Source organism: Jaculus jaculus, chromosome 4, assembly GCF_020740685.1.
Source record: "Jaculus jaculus isolate mJacJac1 chromosome 4, mJacJac1.mat.Y.cur, whole genome shotgun sequence".
Taxonomy (NCBI): Eukaryota; Metazoa; Chordata; class Mammalia; order Rodentia; family Dipodidae; genus Jaculus; species Jaculus jaculus.
Window position 1 is genome coordinate 69,269,931 of NC_059105.1, and position 15,217 is coordinate 69,285,147.

The following is a 15,217-nucleotide window of genomic DNA, read 5'->3' on the forward strand; positions in this document are numbered from 1 at the left end:
ATGGAGAATGGAGTTTCAAAGGGAAAAGTACAGGGGGGAAGGAGGTTATTACCATGGTATATTTTTTATAATCATGGAAAATATTAATGAAAATTGAGAAAAAATAAGTCCCCTTTAGAACTAGTTAAGTAATTTTTTTGGGGGGGGGGTGGAGGTTGGTTCAAGGTAGGGTTTCACTATAGTCTAGGCTGACCTGGAATTCACTCTGTATTCTCAGGGTGGCTTCGAACTCACTATGATCCTCCTACCTCTGCCTCCCAAATGCTGGGAAAGTTGAAAGTTTCAGTCCAATCCTAGTACAAATTTCTATTAGTTACAAAGAGAGAATATTTATTAAATTTATTACATATTTGATTTTAATATACTCAGTGACTAAGAATTATAACCACCCTGAAAAATAGCTGAACAACTTAAGACAACAATGTTTATTTTATGAACTCTACTACTAGGTTTTCCATGCAAATTTTTCTTCCTACCCATTTTTCATCTTTCAGCTTTTCAACATGTACTATTCAAATCTATTCATTCAACAAGCATATTCTGAATCCCTACTAGTTGATGATGCTAATAGACAATGAGTATTAATAAGAAAGACAAAACAACATCTTCCCTCAAAGAGGTAAGTGTTTAATAACTCTTCAAGAAAACCAATTATTAAAAACTCACATGAATGCATAAAGAGAGATGGATCAGTAAACACAGGAAAGAGAGTCTCAATTCAAACCATGTCCTCCGAAAGTTCTACAGAAAGGCTGAAAGAGTGGCTGACTTTTATTTCTGTTGTTATTGTTGCTGCTGTTGTTGTTTCAAAGAATTTTGTTTTGTTTGGAGGAAGAGACGTATGCTAAAATTCCTTATTACAAACTTTCTCCAAAAAGTTGTCTGTGCATATATATTACTAAGAATTCGTGATGAAGAAGTTTCAGTTATATCTAGTATCTATAATTACACTCTGACAATTATCTAGATAGACATTTCTCAAGATTGCAACACTTTAAACTGGTTTAAAAATATTTAAGCTTGGGCTGAAGAGATGGCTTAGTGGTTAAGGGGCATGCCTGCACAGCCTAAAGTCCCAGGTTCAATTCTCCAGGTCCCACATAAGCCAAATGCACATGGTGGCGCATGCATCTGGAGTTCATTTGCAGTGGCTAGAAGCCCTGATGCACCCATTCATTCTTCTCTCTCTCTCTCCCTCTCTTGTTCCCTCCCTCCCTCTCTCCTTTCCTCCCTTCCTCTCTGTCTCTAATAAATAAAAATAAATCTTTAAAACATATATTTAAGCTTTAGTTAGGCATCATAACTCTAATTAGTAATTATTTCAGCACAGGAATAGTTAAAGAGGGCCTCCTAGTGGAACAGGCCCAGGATGAATTCCTTGAAATGAGTTGGGTCCTAGAGAATATTGAGGGACTAGGGAAAAAGAGAGCTTGTAAGATTATATCATAGAAGCCAGAAAGGCAAAAGAATGAATTTTGGCTCCTCCTTAGAGTCTGGAGGCATTTGTGAGTGGAATTCACCTGGGGCTCGTCCAAAGAAGAGATGGAGATCTCCAAGAGACTCACAGGAGTAGGTTGTTTGATCTTGTGGAGGTAGAATAGTCTTTAAATATATATTTAGGCTGGAGGGATGGCTAAGTGGTTAAGGCGTTTGCCTGTCAAGCCAAAGGACCCAGATTCGATTCCCCAGGACCCATGTTAGCCAGGTGCACAAGGGGGTGCACGCATCTGGAGTTCCTTTGCAGGGGCTGGAGGCCCTGGCGCACCCATATTCTCTCTTTCTCTGTCAAATAAATTAATTAAAATAAAATATTTTTAGCCCGGCATGGTGACGCACGCCTTTAATCCCAGCACTCGGGAGGCAGAGGTAGGAGGATCGCCATGAGTTCAAGGCCACCCTGAGACTACAGAGTTAATTCCAGGTCAGCCTGGACCAGAGTGAGACCCTACCTCGAAAAAAAAAAAAAATAAATAAATAAATAAATAAATAAATAAATAAAATATTTTTAAAAATAAAAGAAGTATTTTAAAAATATATTTAGGACCTGGGTATAATAGCACACACCCTTAATCCCAGTACTCAGGAGTCAGAGGTAGGAGGATCACTGTGAGTTCAAGACCAGCTTGGGACTACAGAGTAAGTGCTGAGTCAGCCTGAGCTAGAATGAGACCCCACCTTGAAAATACTTTAAAAAAATTATATACAAAGCTTTAAAAAATACAAATAAAAGCTGCTAATAATATTTAACAATATAATAATTACTAAGGTTTACAAAGAGATAGAAATATATTTAAAAATACAATAAAGAATGAAGCACAAGATACCCTTTCAAAATCTTCATTTTCTATAATCAACATTTTATTTTGTTGCATATTAACAGAAAAATTTTCACTTTGCTTTGACTATTTTCTCAACTGTCAAAACCAGCAATATTTTCACACTTTTGTAGATGCTCATCAGCTTTGATGTCAGACAACTTTATTTTCTTAAACTTGTGCCTCCTCTACTGGCTCAAAAGCAGAAAAACACAAAAATACAACTCAAATTCAACAGATTATACAGCAACAATATCTATGTTTTGATTTAGTGATCATGCTTTATAAAACTTATTTTATCATATTAACAACCAATTTATATTTTGTTTTGTTTTCAGAGACAGAATTTTGCTATATAGTCCCTCGTCCTGCCCCCACCTGGAGTGCTGGCACTACAGGCATGTGCCACTACACCAGCTTAACATCAAATTTTGGTATTTTGAGAACATAAATCTCAGCCAGATTGACTTCGTATTATTTTCTCCTCTAACATGAAATACATTTTAATGAGAGTAATATGTATGATGATTGAAACTTTTCTATAGAAACACAAACTACTACATAATGATATTACTCAATGTAATGGACTTACAATGCTGTATATCTGTCCATTGCAGACTGCACATCTCTGCGGTAAACTGTTCGAAGAATGACCATGACAGGATCAAACTCCTGATCCCAAACTTCAGCTTTTATGCAAGAGAAAATAGAAACAGAACACTGACTTCTGAGAAATAAAGCTAATCTCTAATTATTTATTACATTTATTAATTACATTACAACCTCAAGACAAAACTTAATTGTTTGAATGAGTTCTTGACTACTGTTATTTATCAAAAACCATAATTTCATCAATAAGATTTTCTCTTAAGTTTTACAAGCACCAGAGCAAAAGTTTTCTAACAATGCTCCAGTACTTAGTTCACTGTTCTGTTTTGGAGAGGTTTGTTGTTGTTGTTTGGTAAGATGCCTGTTAGAAAATAAGAAAGACAGTAACACACTTAAAAGTATTCAAAGGTGGGCTGGAGAGATGACTCAGTGTTTAAGGTTCTTGCCTGCAATCCTAACAACCAAGGTTCAATTCCCTAGTACCCACATAAAGCCAGATGCACAAAGTAGCACATGCATCTAGAGTTCATTTGCAGCAATTAGAGGCCCTGGCATGCCCATTCTCTGTTGATCAGTCTGTCACTCTCTGCTTACAAATAAATAAATATACTAAAGGTGAAAAAGTATTCAAAGATGAAAATATAAAAACTAGAGTTGGGCTGAAGAGATGGCTTAGTGGTTAAGCACTTGCCTGTGAAGGCTAAGGACCCTGGTTCGAGGCTCCATTCCCTAGGACCCACGTTAGCCAGATGCACAAGGGGGCGGGCACACATGTCTGGAGTTCATTTGCAGTGGCTGGAGGCCCTAGCATGCCCATTCTCTTTCTCTCTGCTTCTTCCTCTCTCTGTGTCTGTTACTGTCAAATAAATAAATAAAAATAAAAAATAAAAACTAGACTAATCAGCCGGGCATGGTGGCACACGCCTTTAATCCCAGCATTTGGGAGGCAGAGGTAGGAGGATCGTTGTGAATTTGAGGCCACCCTGAGACTACATAATGAATTCCAGGTCAGCCTGGGCTAGAGCAAGACCCTACCTCAAAAAGTCAAAATAAAAAAAAGACTAGACTAAAAACTTAGTGTGCAGTTGATTTTAAGTTTTACCTATGAACTTGTTTTCTACCCTTCAGATAAAATGAAGACTCATTCTCCTTGCCTTCTGCATAATTAAGAACAACTATATGTATATATTATATGTGCACAAGCATGGCATACAAGATGATTTTAAATATTAAGGGTATAAATTGCATATTACTATAATAATTGTGTAATTATTCTAATGTATATTAGAAAATTTTAAGGTGTAAATAAAGCTCATAGCCACACTAAATTGTGTTTAGGATGAAGTTTGTTTATTATTTATTTTCCTGAGGTAGAGCTTCACTCTATCCCTGGCTGACTTGGAATTTACTATGTAGTCTCAGGATGGCCTTAAACTCCTGGCAGTCCTCCCACCTCTGCCTCCTGAGTGTTGGGATTAAGCTAATTTCATCTTTTTAGCACAATAAACTACTAACTATGGTTCCTAATTTGCCTCTAAATTTATTATTTATAGTAGATGGTGTGGTGGTTTGATTCAGGTACCCCCATAAACTTGGGTGTTCTGAATGCTAGGTTCTCAGATGATGGAGATTTGAGAATTAATGCTTCTTGGAAGGAATGTCTTGTTGAGGGTGAGGTTATGGGTGTTATAGCCAGTTTCCCCTTGCCAGTGTTTGACACACTCTCCTATTGCTGTTGTCTACCTGATGTTGGCCAGGGGGTGACGTCCACCCTCTGCTCATATCGTCATTTTCTCTGCCATCATGGAGCTTCCCATCAAGTCTGTAAGCCAAAATAAACCTTTTTTTTCCCCCCACAAGCTGCTCTTGGTCAGGTGACTTCTGCCAGCAATGTGAACCTGACTATAACAGTACAGTTGGTACCAAGAGTGGAGTCATTTGATGCTAGACACCTGACTGTGTGGCTTTAGCCTTTTGGAGCTAATGTTCAAGAAGAATGTGCAAGGATTTGAAATCTTGGCCTAAGAGACACCTTACAGTGCTGTAAGTATAGCTTGATGGACTATTCTGGTCAGAGTTGCAAGACCTGACTACACTAAGAACTACGGACTGTGAGGTTTGGCTTATGAGGGTGAGAGCTTTGCTTGGACTGGGCTAGAAGCAGTTTGTGTGAGAGGCTTGCTGTTGTGTCCAAGTCCTGAGAATTTATGCAGGGTTGCATTGCGTAAAAATGGACTGCTGTAAGCAGAGGGATATGGCACAGAAAAAATAAAATCTTTGGGCTAAAACTGCTGCCCATTCAGCTGCAATTAGATGAGAGATTACAATCTTTGAGATTGGAGCAACAGAAAGAATGCAGACTCTTTTGAAGGGGCCTGAATACTCAGAGTATCCTGTTCTTCAAAGACTGCTTTAAACCCCCCACCTCCCAGGATTAACAATTGGCACCCTACCTGGTATTATGGAGTATAAGAAACACAGGAAGAAGAGTCATTGAATTTTCAACACGGTCTTGTGTTTTGGAAATGGCCATGGGCAGTGTAAAGCAGGTTTGCTGGATGCCTGCATGAAGACCCAATGGAGTCATGAGTATGGGCCATGGGTTTCAGTGGAGTCCCAGTGGAGATGCCAGGACCATGAGATGGCTGCTAAGGAGAGCTGCCCACCCCAATGAAGTTTTCTAGGATTGTGAATAGCCTAGCTGGAGGAGTAGAACTGGAACTACAGAGTATTATCAGACTTGGAGACTTTCATTGACTACAGGTGTTGGACTTGGAGCTACAGAGTTTGATGTTTTCCCTGGTTGTTTTAAATCTTGTATCGGTTGAATATTTCTTTGCTATGCCCAATGCCATATTTTGCAGTGTGAATGTTTATTCTGTACCATTATGGGTTTTAGGGGGAATTTTGGGGGGGAGGGTATTATGCCTCAGTTAAAAGACCTTGGATTATGGGGATGTTTGAATATCATTTGGATTGATAAAACTATGGGGACTTTTAAAGTTAGACTGAATGCATTACATTTTACATCATGGATGGTTATCAGTCTATGGGGGCAGGGGTGGAATGTGGTGGCTTGATTCAGATGTCCCCCATAAACTTAGGTGTTCTGACTGCTAGGTTCCCAGCTGATGGAGATTTGATAATTAACACCTCTTAGAGGCAGTGTATTGCTGCGGGGAGGGCTTATGGATATATTATAGCCAGTTTCTTCTTGCCAGTGTTTGGCACACTCTTCTATTGCTGTTGTCCACCTGATGTTGGTGACGGAGAGATGTCTACCCTCTGTTCATGTCGTCATTTTCCCAGCCATCATGAAGCTTCCCTTCAAGTTTACAAACCAATATAAACCTCCCCCCCCCCCTGCCACAAGCCTCTCTTGGCCAGGTGATTTCTGTCAGCAATGTGAACCTGACTGCAACAGTAAGTATAACCATTTTCAGAGCTTCTGATGACAGCAGACAGGCAATGAGACAGAAGAAGGTATGTTCTTTAACAAGGCCTGCAGGCTGGCAGAGGTAATACTTCTATCACACATTGGTAAACATGGCATCCCACAAGAACACCAACTCATTCTTAAATTTGCCTAAATTTCAGGTGCAAAGTACTTCTTACATATTAAGAAAACATTTTGTTTTTCTTTTAATAGCATATCTTCTAATCAGAATCTCCTCCTGATTGTCCCTACTACTTGAGAACTATACAAAAAAATCTCAAATGATAAGGCATATCTTCTATGGTTTACCAAACAGAGAACATGCTTATATACAACTTCAGAATACACAATAGATTGTCATTTAGACAATAAATATAGAAAGGATCAAGAAACAAATATGATCATCTTCAAACTTTTAAGTTAAAAATCTTAAAAAAAAAAAAAAGACTAAAACTGTGTGAATCAAAATCTCACCTATTTCTCTCATGACAAGCAAATCATCTAAGGAAATCTTAGAAAACCAACCATTAAAGAGAAAAGCTTCCATGTATTTATCATAAGTGCTACTAGCACTCTAGATAACTTTGAGTCCTCAAGTTAAAAATTGGTTAGTAACATCAATTTCAAATTCAAATAAAGATACATTTTTTTATTTTATAATTCATTATTTATATTATGGTTACTTTTTCTTTTTTGGTTTTTCAAGGCAGAGTCTCGCTGTAGCCCAGGCTGACCTGGAATTCACTATGTAGTCTCAGGGTGACCTCAAACTCATGGCGATCCTCCTACCTCTGCCTCCTGAGTGCTAGAATTAAAGACATGCACCACCACACCTGGCATGATTAGTGATTAAAATAAAGTAGGGTTCATATCTGAAATTCCTTTTATAATTTGGTCCTTGAGAAAGGTGTATTATAACAAACTATACATTTTTAAGTAAGCAAAAACATTTTCACTGTTCCTCATAAAGGATATAAATTTCTAAGAAAACTGATAAAAAAAAAAAAAAACTGGGGCCGGGTGTGGTAGCACACATCTTTAATCCCAGTACTCAGAAGACAAAGGTAAGAGGATCGCCATCAATTCGAGGCCACCCTTAGACTACATAATGAATTCCAGATCAGCCTGGACTAGAATGAAACCCTACCTCAATCTCCCTCCCCCAGCAGAAAAAAACTGGGGCTGGAGAGATGGCTCGGCACTTAAAGGTGTTTGCTTGCAAAGCTTGAAAGCTTGGGTTCAATTCTCCAGTACCCATATAAAGCCAGATGCACAAAGGGGCACTCAATCATAAATAAATAAATATTATTGAAAAACTGAATAAAGGATAAACAGCTCAATATCACTGTATCACTGTTCCCCATCAAAGACATAAATTTCTAAGTAAACTGATAGAAAAACAAACTGGGGCTAGAGAGATGGCTCAGCAGTTAAAGGTGCTTGCTTGGAAAGCCGAAAGCTTAGGTTCAATTCCCAGTAAAGCCAGATGCACAAAGGGGCACAATGCATCTGGGGTACCCAATCATAAATAAATAAATATTCTTTAAAAAACGGAATTAAGCCAGGCGTGGTGGTGCACGGCTTTAATCCCAGCACTCGGGAGGCAGAGGTAGGACGATCACCGTGAGTTCGAGGCCACCCTGAGAATGCAGAGTAAAATCCAGGTCAGCTTGAGCTAGAGAATGACCCTACCTCGAAAAACAAAACAAAAAAAAAAAAAACAAACAAACAAACATGAATTAATGAATGATAAACATTTCTTTCAATACATACAGGACTTTACCTTCACAAAACTGATAGTTGACAGAATATAATTATGTATATAAACGCACCTTTAGGAGTGTACATGCCTTGTTGCATAGAACCTCCAGGTTCAAAAACAGGAGCTTTAAAGTCAGCTACAGCTGATAAAACTGATTCAAAGCTATAACTTCCAGGGACAATGCCACTTTTGGGGTTGGGGTTTTCTGGAATCTGATATATGCGTCAAGAAAAAAACATTAATGGTTGAAAGCCAGTTTGATAGCCATTTCAAAGCACTCTAGTTTCTGATTTTACAAGAATGACTAGCTGTAATGTACAAGACTGCCACAAGAGGGCTACATAATAGTGAAATAGTAACTTTTTATTGTGACTTCTTTTTTAATAATTTAAATCTAGGAGATAGCTAATAAACCAAATGAAAAAGTAGTCGCAATGTATGCTTCCCCACAAACAGGTTCATCGGCAAACTTCAGTAAATACAAAAAGCATTTTCACTGATCCTTATCTATCACTACACCATAAAGCTATAGCACCTTCCTCAAGAAAATAGGAGTAGGCTACAAAATCAGCAAAGATTTTTATGAGTAAAAATTATTTTTTCTAAAAACAAAATTTCAACCAAATAAAAAGAAGTGGGTTTACGCAAAAGGAAAGCAAACCACAAAGATCCTCTCCTGCATATTCCATATTAAGGTATGTAATTTTCAAATTCGAAGTTTAAAAGATATTTTGTGCTTTGTAACAACATTGGTAGTCTATAGTTGTTCATAAGAACATCAAACAAGGCCGAGTGTGGTGGCGCATACCTTTAATCCCAGCACTCAGGAGAAAAAGGTAGGAGGATCGTCATGAGTTCAAGGCTACCCTGAGACTACACAGTGAATTCCAGGTCAGCCTGGGCTAGAAGGAGAACCTACCTTGGGGGGAATAAAGTGGGGAGGGGGCTAAAGAGATGGCTTAGTAGTTAAGGCACTTGCCTGCAAAGACTAAGGACCCAGGTTCAATGCCCCAGTACCCACATAACCAAAGTGGCACATGCATCTGGAGTTCACTTGCAGTGGCTGGAAGCCCTAGAGTGTCCATTCTCTCCCCCACCCTCCCTCCCTCCTGAATAAATAAAAATATAATATTTTTTAAATCCTCCACATTTGATCTAAAAGACCTATGAGGTCCCCAAAACAAGAAAGGCTTCTGTCAAAGCACTTGATTACCCTACTGAGATAAAAGGTAAGATCCTATTGCTAAAGACACCATATACTGCCAGCATAGAACACAGAGTGATCTGGCAAGAATCCCAAAAAGAGCCAGTCCCCAGACAGTTAGCCCATCTAGTGCTGGAAAGTACTAGAGCTATTGGTGGAAAGTGGCCAACATCGGTCTGAGCAACCAGGGGTCTAAACTACTGAGAAACAAACACCCTGACAAGTATACATACGAGTACAATAGTAGTATAAAGCTTTGGTGGGTAACTAATAGCTTTCTGATTGGCTAAGAGATCTGCACAGTGAAAGAAACGCATAGCTGGAAGTGGGAACCAGGTCAGAATCCCATGGAGACAAAGATTATGCTCTCCAATGTCAAGCTCCCAGTAGTCTTTGGCTAAAATAAGGGCTACATCAATCAAATTCTTCCTAAATTAATAAGGCTTACATTTAACCTGTGCTGACTTCACTCTCCATTGGAGAATGTTTTTTTCTCTTTCAGAAGGTAGTGAAACCTGAGGAGAGAAACTATCCCTCGTACTTCAGCCAAGCCCCAAATGAAACCACAGAGAAATTAGGGAGATGAACAAAAATGCAGCTTCTATGGTAAGCCTGACAATCAGTACCAGGGTAAAGGAGACAGATGCTAAGGATAATCAACACTTACTAAAGTAAGATCCAGAGGCTCCTAAGAGCTCATCACTGAAGTAGACTTCACTAGTTGGGACATCCTGCCCAGAGGCACGGCCTTCCCCCAACAACTGACTGCTGCTCCCTCAGCACAACCTACAACCCCATGGGGAATACCTGCATCCCCAGTAGGAGGGCCTCCAGCAAAGGGGGAAGCAGGGACAAGGGAAAGGATGGTATCAACTCATAATGTTTCCATACTAAGTATGTCCATAACTAGTAAGCAAATGAAAGAAAAAATCATCCAGATGTTTAAAATCTTGGTAATGATATTTATAAATGTTAACCATCTATTCTAGCCTGGCTACACAATGAAAGGAAACCTAGATATCTGTTATAATAAGTCAAGCTTCCTTTCACTAATCCTGTCCTTAGAAAGTCAGCTCCTGGGTGTCCAGCACCATTAGTCCTGGGGTAAATCCTGAACATAAGGAGAATTTCGAGAGATAATAGAAGATAAAAATTCCCTTCCCCTGCCCTGAACATACACATGAGCAAACAATGGATATTCTCCTTTATCTGCATTATTTTTAAAGTTAAGTAAACCTGCCAGATATGGTGGTGCACCCCTTTAATCCCAGCAGATCGCTGTGAGTTCAAGACCAGCCTGAGACTACATAGTACTCCTAGGTCTGCCTGGGCTAGAGTGAGACCCTACCTCAAACCTGCCACGCCTCCCCCTCCCCACCAAAAAAAAAAAAAAAAAAAACAGAAAGAAAGAAAATCTTTAAACATTGAGATACTTTTAATCCATAAGAATAATTTGCTTTTAGCTCTTACCACTAAGACAAAATCAACTTTTTAAAGGATATGAGGTCCAGCAATGAGCTGTGTGTCCTGTCATTCATGCACAGCTGGGCTACCATCTCTGCCCTGAGAATCTCATCATCAGACATTCCTAAAAATATTAAGAACAGAATTATCCTACAAATGTCGATATAAATTATAAATAACTTGCCATACATTTTATTAGGGTGTTTTACCAAATGAGATGCATCAAATTGGAGGATGAAGAATTCAGGGCCCCAAATTTAATTGCAATTTTAAGAGCTTGCTATTAGCAGTTGTTGTAAGTAAAGACTCTTTAAATACTTATTCTAAAATGGGCATTAACTGTACATGTCAAGAATTAACAACTATGTTTAAATATATCTACATCCTTTCTTTTTTCCATAAACCAACTACTAATTGAGGGACAGGGGAAGAGAGAGAATAGCTAATATAAGTATTAATGGTTTACCTAAATGTAAACGAAGACTTAAAAGAATCACAAGAAATGTAAGAGCGCCTTCTAACATTGATCGCTCGTGCTCAGCATCAAGTACTGTATTTTGATGTTGGGAAGCCATTGTCAATAAATCTACCACCTTAAATCTACAAGAAAAAAATAATTTGAAACAGATTTTTAAAATACTGAACAAAGTTAGATTAAATTCAAGATCCTTCCTAGTGTCTGTCTTAATAAAAATGTGCTTACCTTTCAAAGACAGATGATATAAAATAATCTGGGTCAAGTCTAGAAGCACAAACCTATAAAAAGCCAGAGGAAAAAGATATTACTTGTCAATATTGAAGTTTATTTCATGTACCAATCATTTTTGTTTTTAATTTGATGTTTCGTAGTACTTCTACATGTTGAGAACCACACAGACTAGGAAGAGAATTAGGGAAAAGTGAAAGATACAAATTACAGCCAGGAACAGCAAATCAAAGACAGAAGAAACTTACTTGGGAACATACCCCTTACACAAGCCAACCTCCTTTATCTAAGTCTCCTGTATCAGACCCTCTATCAACACAAGGCCAACTGAGACACAAGTAGGTACTGCGCCTCTGCACATAGCTTTCCACAATTATTCAAACCAGCCAGTCTAAAACTGCTTCCCCTGTTCTACCCTATTTTTCATTGCCTTACTTTCCCACCCTCTAGAAGTTGCTGGTGGCTTTCTCCTGGCTCCACTACTGCCTCCTGACCAAAATCTGAGCCCCCTCTTGGCTCATGTGGTATGGCATGAATCCTTCTTCCTAAGGGAAATGGAACACATTCTTCTCTCAGTGCACTGACCTCTTCATGTCACTACTCAGTCAACTCTATAAAATTAAAATTCCATGGATACAAATGAGGCACTTCTAGAGTACAACATGTGGATTATCAAGATGACTTACCTGTAATAGGTAAATGTCAGGATCAATCATAGAATTACAGAAATGAGACTGGACGTAAGTCATGGCTTGCCCTTTGATTTGCAGACCATTTCTTACCCACATGTTGCTGTGGATTTCAGCAAGACTGGCCTAATTAAAAATGGATAGATCACATAAATTCAATAAAATCATACTATATCAAACAATAATTTTAGGGCATTCTATTACAATCATAATGTGAGATTTGCCATTCTATCCAATGTTAAAGATGTTTAATTCAAATGTACATTTAAATTTTTGTTTGTTTGTATCCCTGAGTCTATGTAGTGTAGGCTAGCCACAAATTCACCATACAGCCTAGCCTGGCCTGACCTCTACCACACCATATGCCTATATGTACATTTTCAAAATAATCACTATATTGTGTACACCCATGTTCTTTGGAGTTTATATAAGAGTTACTTTTCAGGATGGCCTCTGGATACAATTATAATTATTTCATTAAATTCTTTTTCGCTGAAATTTGTTTTTGAGCAATTGGTACTTATTTTTCTTTTCAATAGTTATTTACAAGGAAAGAAAGAGAATAAGCACACTAGAGCCTCTTGCTCCTACAAACAAGTTCTAGAAATATGTGTCACATTCTACATTTGGCTTTACATGGGAACTAGGGAATTGAAACCAGACTATAAGGCTTTGCAAACAAGCACCTTAAACTTCTGAGCCATCTCTCCAGCCTAGTGCTCATTTTCAATGGATTGCTACTTCAAATCACCATTAGAAAAATAAATATGGGGGCTTGAGAGATGGTCAGCGGTTAAGGCACTTGCCTGCAAAGCCAAATGACCTTGAATCGATTTGCCAGGACCCACGTAAGCCAGATGCATAAGATGGTGCATGTGTCTGGTGTTCAGTTGCAGTGGCGGGAAGCCATTCTCCCTCTCCTCTCTCTCTCATAAAAACAGAAAAGGCCAGCATGGCGGCATGTGCATTTAATCCCAGCACTTGGGAAGCTGAGGCAGAAGGATCACCATGAGTTCAAGGTCACCCTAAGACTACAAAGTGAATTCCAACCTGGGCTAGAATAAGATCCTACCTCAAAAAAAAAAAAAAAAAAAAGTAAATTGCAGAAGACACTAGAATGTGGAGAAACATCCCTTGTTCCTGGATTGGAAGAATCAATATTGTGAAAATGGCAATCTTACCAAAAGCAATCTACACATTTAATGCAATCCCCATCAAAATTCCAAAAGCATTCTTCATGGAAATAGAAAAAACAATCCAAAAATTCATTTGGAATCACAAAAAACCTCGAATATCTAAAATAATACTGAGCAACAAAAAAGAGGCTGGTGGTATCACCATACCTGATTTTAACCTATACTACAGAGCCATAGTAACAAAAACAGCATGGTACTGGCACAAAAACAGACATGTAGATCAGTGGAACAGAATAGAGGACCCAGATGTAAGCCCAAGTAGCTATAGCCACCTGATATTCGATAAAAATGCCAAAAATACTCATTGGAGAAGAGACAGCCTCTTCAGCAAATGGTGTTTTGAAAACTGGATAAATATCTGCAGAAGGATGAAAATAGATTCTTCTCTCTCGCCATGCACAAGAATTAAGTCCAAATGGATTAAAGACCTTAACATCAGACCGGAAACTTTGAAACTGCTAGAGGAAAAAGTAGGGGAAACCCTTCAACATATTGGTCTTGGCAAAGACTTTCTGAATACAACCCCAATTGCTCAGGCAATAAAACCACAGATTAACCACTGGGACCTAATGAAATTACAAAGATTTTGTACCGCAAAGGACACAGTGAAAAAAGCAAAGAGGCAACCTACAGAATGGGAAAAAATCTTCGCCAGCTATATATCTGATAGAGGATTAATATCTAGGATATACAAAGAACTCAAAAAGTTAACCAATAAGGAATCAAACAAGCCAATCAAAAAATGGGCTAAGGAGCTAAATAGAGAGTTCTCAAAGGAAGAAATACGAATGGCATATAAGCACCTAAAAAAATGTTCTACGTCACTAGTCATCAGGGAAATGAAGATTAAAACTACATTGAGATTCCATCTCACTCCTGTCAGATTGGCCACCATCATGAAAACAAATGATCATAAATGTTGGCGGGGATGTGGAAAAAAAGGAACCCTTCTGCACTGCTGGTGGGAATGCAATCTGGTCCAGCCATTGTGGAAAACAGTGTGGAGGTTCCTAAAGCAGCTAGAGATTGATCTACCATATGACCCAGCTATAGCACTCCTAGGCATATATCCAAAGGACTCATCTCATTTCCTTAGAAGTACATGCTCAACCATGTTTATTGCTGCTCAATTTATAATAGCTGGGAAATGGAACCAGCCTAGATGTCCCTCAACAGATGAGTGGATAATGAAGATGTGGTACATTTATACAATGGAGTTCTACTCAGCGGTAAAGAAAAATGAAGTTATGAAATTTGCAGAAAAATGGATGGACCTGGAAAGTATTATACTAAATCAGGTAACCCAGGCCCAGAAAGCCAAGCGCCACATGTTCTCTCTCATATGGGGATCCTAGCTACAGATGACTGGGCTTCTGTGTGAGAATGAAAATACTTAGTAGCAGAGGCCAGTAAGTTGAAAAGGAGACATAAAGGGTGGAGAAAGGAAGGGAGGAGGATACTTAATAGGTTGATATTGTATATATGTAATTACAATGATTGTAATGGGGAGGTAATATGACTGAGAATGGAATTTCAAACGGGAAAGTGTGGGGGTGGGGAGGGAGGGAATTACCATGGGATATATTTTATAATCATGGAAAATGTTAATAAAAATTAAAAAAAAAAAAATTCAGAAATGGTGCTTGCCTGCCTGCAAAGCCTAACAACCTGGGTTCAATTCCCCAGTAACCACATAAAGCCAACTGCACAAAATAGTGAATGCACCTGGAGTTTGTTTGAGGTGGCTAGAGGCCCTGTCTCACATACACACACACACACACACACACACACACACAGTCTCTCTTTTTCTCTCCCTCACTCTCTCTCCCTGTGTAT

General features: G+C 38.6%; 1 protein-coding gene across 1 annotated transcript in view; it reads right to left on the minus strand.

Annotated features, from left to right (window-relative positions):
* Positions 1 to 15,217, minus strand: part of Ubr3 (ubiquitin protein ligase E3 component n-recognin 3) — a gene marked incomplete at its 5' end in the record, with an annotated part of 256,366 nt that overhangs the window by 118,003 nt on the left and 123,146 nt on the right. Inside the window, 6 exon segments of the mRNA XM_045148373.1 lie at positions 2,908 to 3,004; positions 8,193 to 8,334; positions 10,829 to 10,914; positions 11,257 to 11,390; positions 11,494 to 11,546; positions 12,183 to 12,311. Coding sequence (XP_045004308.1) covers positions 2,908 to 3,004; positions 8,193 to 8,334; positions 10,829 to 10,914; positions 11,257 to 11,390; positions 11,494 to 11,546; positions 12,183 to 12,311 — 641 coding nt within the window.